The sequence below is a fragment of the Pyxicephalus adspersus genome, chromosome 5, assembly GCF_032062135.1.
Source record: "Pyxicephalus adspersus chromosome 5, UCB_Pads_2.0, whole genome shotgun sequence".
NCBI lineage: Eukaryota > Metazoa > Chordata > Amphibia > Anura > Pyxicephalidae > Pyxicephalus > Pyxicephalus adspersus.
The window spans coordinates 301,919-309,114 of NC_092862.1; the positions used below are offsets into that span (position 1 = coordinate 301,919).

General features: G+C 52.9%; 1 protein-coding gene across 1 annotated transcript; it reads right to left on the bottom strand.

Annotated features, from left to right (window-relative positions):
• Nucleotides 1-4,276, bottom strand: LOC140330394 (cytochrome P450 11B, mitochondrial; the record flags this gene model as incomplete). Its single annotated transcript, XM_072410512.1, is given in 7 exon segments — nucleotides 1-335; nucleotides 413-579; nucleotides 811-965; nucleotides 1,809-2,012; nucleotides 2,463-2,662; nucleotides 2,998-3,153; nucleotides 3,729-4,276. Coding segments are annotated over 7 exon segments (1,275 nt in total). The 3' UTR covers nucleotides 1-232.
• Between the last annotated feature and the right edge of the window lie 2,920 nt (nucleotides 4,277-7,196).

Below are 7,196 nucleotides of genomic sequence, written 5' to 3' on the forward strand. Positions count from 1 at the left end.
GAGGCCATGGACAGGTGCACTCCTAGTGCTGGGCCTCCATATTAGCAGCCTTTCCTGTCTGCACACTGTATGACCATAATATTTGTACATTTACGAAATGGGATTGTGGGGGGTTCTGTGGGGGTACCCTTGGTTTTGCTATCACTCAGGATAGCTGAATTTGGGACAGTTTAGGTTTATCTGGTTGTTACCCCTTCCTCCCATTATTACCCCACCCTGCACTAATCAGAAATCATTGTAGGGTCGGATGCCTCACCCCTGAAGGAACGTGGTAGTTGTGCAGGGTAATGTCCTTTGTCAGATGTCTCTGGACGGTGATCCCCACAGGATATAACCTGCAGACAACAATAACACATCGGTGAGGCCCCATTTATGGTCCACTTACCCCCTACTGGAGAAATCCATCACTTACCGGAGAGTTTCTTTAATTGCCCCTTTTAGGAGAGGCAAGGAGTTCAGTAATTGGTTCAAGTCATTGGGGTTTTGGGCTTCGGCTTTCCGGATCTCTTCCCTCAACTCTCTCTGCACCGGGGGGTTCCGAGCCAACTCGAACAGAGTGAAGAGTAGCGGCATGGCGGTCTATGGGGACAAATGGAAAGAGGGTAACACACACGAGGGTGGGGGAGCATGGTATAGTGGAGAGCAAGAAAGATGTGGGGGGGTCGAGGGGTAACAAATAAACTAAGGAACAGGGTAAATTTGGAGGAAGGGGTAAGTTTGAGGAAGTGGGTACATTGGGTAGGTTGCAGGGTTGGGGTGGAAGGGTACATTGGGAAGGGGTAAAATAATTACCCCAACATTTCCTCTTACCGTGTCCACTCCTCCCGCCATCAGTTCGGTGACATTGGCTTTGATAGAGTCCAGTGGAAGCTCCCCCTGAAGCAGAAGCTCGGCCATGATACCCGAGTACCCTCTCTCCTGACCCAGGCAGAACTCCTGGTAGATGTTCTGGATGCAGCGATCCGCTGTGGGGGATCATACGCATCAGGTAAGAGAATTGGAGGAAGGTGTCACAATATGAGGGGGGTTTATGGGGGGTTGTGTGTCTCCCCCCACCTAGAGCACTAACCCCTTTCCATCCATTACTAAGATTTACACAGCTCTGCCAAACAGCAAAGCCCCATCTGATGACCTGACAGTTCTCTACTGCCATTATGCACCACAAGCTGGTCAGCTCCCTCCCCCAGCCTGTGATTGGACCATAGTTATTAGTTCCCCTGTAGGGCCCCCTTTCTACTCATATGTGCCAAATAGTGGGTGTGTCATAAAAGAGTTTGCCATATAGTGGGTGTGTCAGATGGTGGGTGTGTCAGGTAGTGGGTGGGTCATGTAGGGTGTGTGTCAGATGGTGGGTGTGTCATGTAGGAGGTGTGTCATGTAGGGGGTGTGTCAGATGGTGAATGTGTCATGTAGGAGGTGTGTCATGTAGGGGGTGTGTCAGATGGTGGGTGTGTGATGTAGGGGGTGTGTCAGATGGTGGGTGTGTCATGTAGGAGGTGTGTCATGTAGGGCGTGTTTCAGGTAGTGGGTGTGTCATGTAGGGGGTGTGTCAGATGGTGGGTGTGTCATGTAGTGGGTGTGTCATGTAGGGCGTGTTTCAGGTAGTGGGTGTGTCATGTAGGGGGGGTGTCATACAGGGGGGCGTGTCAAATGGTGGGTGTGCCAGGTAGCGGGTGTGTCAGATGGTGGGTGTGTCATGTAGCGGGTGTGTCAGATGGTGGGTGTGTCCTGTAGGAGGTGTGTCATACAGGGGGCGTGTCAGATGGTGGTATAATAGGCCCAGGGGCGGGGTCTGTCCTGTCACTCACCCTGCTCGAATATAATGTCCCAGGCCTGCATGTGGTCATTCCATAGGCGGCTGTGGAAGAGCTGTAGGATCTGGTGGGGGTAATACACCAGTGGCAGGGTGGTCTTTATCATGGTCTCCACTGCCCCGATAAATCTCAGGGAGTCAGCGTTGGGGTATTCCTCCAGGAGGCCGAGGCGCTGCCCATACAACACATAGCTGCTGGCTGTGAAGACAAAGATAACCCCGAATTCATTAAATTGTCTCCGCACCACGACAGATCAGAAACACGCCCTGACCTTTACATTTCCTGTGTCCTCCCTGCAAACACACATAGCCACGACATAGCCACGTACCTGCCTGAGTGACAACACACAGTGGTGGTGTCAGCCCTGCCCAGTTGTCTTTTCTCTTCTAGTAAACCACTCCCACTTCATCCACAAATCACAGCAAGGATTGTCCTAAAATAGGAACTGGGAGGGCTGAGAAGACACAGGAAGTGTGCACAGGACACAAAATACAGACCACAGGACATGGCCCACAGGATGCTGACCACAGGACAAGGACCGATCCGAATAACTGACAACACCTATTTATGTGCACTGAACACAAAACTCTTCCAACGGGAGCCAAAAGGAGAAGATTTGGGCCACGTGACACACCACTGATCACTGACCTTCAAGTGTGAACCGGAAGAGGTCGGCGTACAGGTCCACGGTCAGTGACCCCCGGGTATTTTTGTTCATCCGTTTCCTCATGAAAGTCACAAAGTCGGCAGCGGCTTCATTCAGGAATGGAAGGAATTTCTTCACTCCGCTCAGACTCAGAACCTCTTTGTTCAGGATGATTCGGTCCGAGCGCCACGGCTCTCCATTGCTACGAGAAATCATACAAATAAAGTTGGGGTGGTCAGAACAAATGGCCCCCACGTTACATGACACGATATCTCAGAACCACAAAGGAAATCCATACTGGAAGATTTCCTTCTGCCAGGAACCCTGACCACGAGCTGGAGGTCCACTGATCAGAGTCCGAATGGCCCCCCAGGGCCACCAGCTCAACATAACTATCAGTATAGGCCGGGGGAGGGGGAGTACCCACTAATGTCCCGGTGATAGCTCAGGATAAATGTGGATGGTGGCACAGCCATAAAACTAGTCGGGGGGTTTCAATCTGTGGACAGACTTAGGTGGTCGGTAAGTCACACTTACAGAAGGAAGACTCCTTGCTTGTGGTTGCGCAGTTCTCTGTGCTTGGACCAGGCCTCCATGGTCATTCTACGAGGGAAAACGCCCTCAGACTGGAAGAGTTTGGCCACGTCTTGTGGCAGCATGATGTTCACACTGCTGTGTGTGCCGAGCTTCTCCCTGCAAAGGTAAAGTAGGATTACATCGTGGCCCTGGGGCCTCACACGTGGTCTGTCTGACCCAGAGCATTGTGGGAAAATATTACATTTACAATTAGAAAAAATATTCTCCTGCGACCCCCCCGAATATCATTTACATAATGAGCTGGGAATTACCCCCAACCACCCCACGTGGGGGCACCTCCAGCCTTCTAGGAATGGACCAAATTGGTGGGCTGGTGGAAGAAGATCCCAGCCCGGAAAAGTTCTCCATGATGCCAGCTCAGCTCGTGTCCCCTGGAGCCCCAGTTTTCCTCCACACCAAACTGGTGACGCCATGTCTGTATGGAGGGGGCTTTGTACCCCGGGGCACAGTCATGAGGGGCAGAAAAGGTTCTCCACCAAACTGTGACCACAAGACTGGAAGAGCACAATTGTCTGCAATGTCTTTGTATGATGGAGAATTACCAGGACCCCCCACTGGCGACCCCTGAACCCCATAATTTGGGGAGGGGGTCACATACGTGTCATATAGGGGGGCTGATGGTGGGATTTCCATGTTAGGGTTAGTAAATTACAGAACAGAGGGGCACTTACCTGTATATTGGCCCCAGGCGCTGGAAGTTCTCCTCCATGACGTGGTGCATGTTCTGGAAGCTGTTCTTCCTCCAGAACTGGAAGAGGTTGAACCAGGCGCTGCGTCCGGTGGTGGGAATGGCATCATAGGGCAAAGTCCGGCTGCCTATTAAGCCATCTGCCGTGGCCTCTTGGATGAGGGGGGCTGTGGACAACCTGGAGAGCCCAAACCACAGAGGACTTGTGGGGTCCAACGTACGACACCTCATGAAACCCGAAGCAAGGTGACGAGTGGCTGTCTTCTCCAACATGGCTGAAGGCTGGGTATGCTATGCGTGTCCTGATCTTCCTGTCCTCACATGTGGCCCTTACATGCCACGCCCACTCATTGCTTCATCCAATAAATGAGAGGAACGCTGGCACTGAATGTTACTCCTTGGTGTCCCCCTCCCTTTGTGTAATGAGGACTGGCACAGAGGTGTCACGGGGTGTCCTGGCTGGTGGTTCCCCTGCTGGTGATGCCCTGGCTGGTGGTGCCCCAGCTGGTGGTGCCCCGGCTTGTGATGCCCCCCAATACTGACCACACATGGGGGGGTCCCAATAATGACCACACATGGGGGACCCCCAGTACTGACCACACATGGGGGTCCCAATACTGACCACACATGGGGGGGTCCCAATAATGACCACACATGGGGGACCCCCAGTACTGACCACACATGTGGGGGGGCAGAAATCCCAGCGCAGAGACAGATGGGAGCGGATGGGGCACCCAGGGTGGTTGGGAACCACAGACTGCTTTGTACAGAAGATGGTCAGGGGGTCACACTGTGTGTGGGGGTTGTCTGGCAGGATGGGCCCCTGGTCAGTGTTGTCCTCTATGTGCCCCCCACAGTCTCCGATCCTCATAGTTGGGGCCCCCCCTCCTGGTGTAATGGTGTCATGGCACACAAGGTTATGTTTATGGCGCCCGCTGTGATCTATGGATTCCATATGTCTGGAGGTCACATGACCGCGCAGAACGCCACCATGACCTTCACATAGAGAACCAGAGGACGCGGCAGCCCTGGGGGGTGACTGGGGGAGGGGTCATTTTATTCCATATCAACCATCATAAAGAGAACCTGTCAAGGTGACAGCATTCTTTCCCCAGGTTGTTTCTTCATCTTTTTCACCTGTTGATCCTGCCAATAACACACTTCCTGTTTTTTTTTGGGTGAAAACATTCCCTAAATAAATAATGAGCAGCATTATCACCTTGGCATGGGACATCAGAACATGAATCCTCCCCCCGCATCTCCATAACATTGTAGGAGGTGTTCTGTAGTCCTGACATAACTAGGGACAATGTAACAGATAATAGCACATCCAGATAGCACAGGAAGTTATCAGCTGTCATCGTTTCTGGCAGGATCAAATTGTATCAAACTGATATAAAGCTTTACTTTTTAGTTTAGTTTGGTTTAGTGTTGGGATTTACAGATACTTGGAGAGCCTGTTCACCTAGCCATTGTGTTAGCTCATTATAGGGCCCACTGATGTCATGTGATTGGTATAACGGGGCAATATTTGTACCTACCTGTGACCAGTACTGACTGTAAGTGGCTCTCATTTAAAAAATCACATGACCTTCCTCTGAGGTCCCCACGTGGCATTAGGAGGCGCTATGGAGCATGTTAGGAGTCTGTAGTGCCAGCCAAGGACCCAACCCAACACTGGAGGAGGCCGTGGCCAGGATTCATGCTGTATGCAGGATAGAGGAGGCCACCAACTAGCCCCCAGAACCGTTTTATATTGCGGTCGGGGGAGGCCATAGCCTGATGTGGGGTTAGAGGAGGCCATAGACTGAGGTGGGGTTAGAGGAGGCCATAGCTTGATGTGGGACCAGAGGAGGCCATACCCGGATGTGGAGAGGAGGCCATAGCCTGATGTGGCCTGATGTGGTTTTAGAGGAGGCATAGCCTGATGTGGGGCCAGAGGAGGCCATACCCTGATTTGGGGCCGGAGGAGGCCATAGCCTGATTTGGGGTTAGAGGAGGCCATAGCCTGATGTGGGGTTAGAGGAGGCCATAGACTGAGGTGGGGTTAGAGGAGGCCATAGCTTGATGTGGGACCAGAGGAGCCCATACCCTGATTTGGGGCCGGAGGAGGCCATAGCCTGATTTGGGGTTAGAGGAGGCCATAGCCTGATGTGGGGATAGAGGAGGCCATAGCCTGATGTAGGGTTATAAGAAGCCATACACGGATGTGGAGTTAAAGGGGGCCATAGCCTGATGTGGAGTTAGAGGAGGCCATAGCCTGATTTGGGGTTAGAGGAGGCCATAGCTTGATGTGGGGCCATAGAGGCCATAGCCTTATGTAAGGTTGGAGGAGGCCATAGCCTGATGTTGGAATAGAGGAGGCCATAGCCTGAGGTGGGGTTAGAGGAGGCCATAGCCTGAAGTGGGGTTAGGGGAGGCCAAAGCCTGATGTGGGGCCATAGAGGCCATAGCCTTATGTAGGGTTGGAGGAGGCCATACCCGGATGTGGAGAGGAGGCCATAGCCTGAGTTGGCGTTGGAGGAGGCCAAAGCCTGAGGTGGGATTAGAGGAGCCCAAAGCTTGATGTGCTGATGGAGGAGGCCATACCTTGATGTGGGGTTAGAGGGGACCAAAATCTGATGTGGGGCCAGAGGAGGCCATAGCCTGATGTGGTGCAAGAGGAGGCCAAAGCCTTATGTGCCTGATGTGGGGTTATAGGAAGCCATAGCAAGATGTGGGGTAAGAGGAGACCATTGCCTGATGTGGAGTTAGAGGAGGCCATAGCCTGATGTGGGGTAAGAGGAGACCATTGCCTGATGTAGAGTTAGAGGAGGCCATAGCCTGAAGTGGAATGGAAGAGGCCATAGCCTGATGTTGGAATAGAGGAGGCCATAGCCTGATGTAGGGTTATAAGAAGTCATACCCGGATGTGGAGTTAAAGGGGGCCATAGCCTGAGATGGGGTTAGAGGAGGCCATACCCTGATGTGAGGTTAGAGGGGACCAAAGTCTGATGTGCTTTTAGAGGAGGGCAAAGCCTGATGTGGGGCCGGAGGAGGCCATAGCCTGATGTGGGGTTAGAGGAGGCCATTGCCTGATATGGGGATGGAGGAGGCCATACTCTGATTTGGGGCTGGAGGAGGCCATAGCCTGATTTGGGGCCAGAGGAGGCCATAGCCTGATGTGGGGCTGGAGGAGGCCATAGCCTGATGTGGGGCCGGAGGAGGCCATAGCCTGATGTGGGGCCAGAGGAGGCCATAGCCTGATGTGGGGCCAGAGGAGGCCATAGCCTGATGTAGAGTTGGAGGAGTCCATAGCCGGATGTGGTGTTAGAGGAGTCTATAGCCGGATGTGGGGTTAGAGGAGGCCAATATCTGATGTGGGGCAAGAGGAGGCAATAGCCTGATGTGGGGTTAGAGGAGGCGATATCCTGATGTGGGGTTAAAGGAGGCCATAGCCTGATGTAAGGTT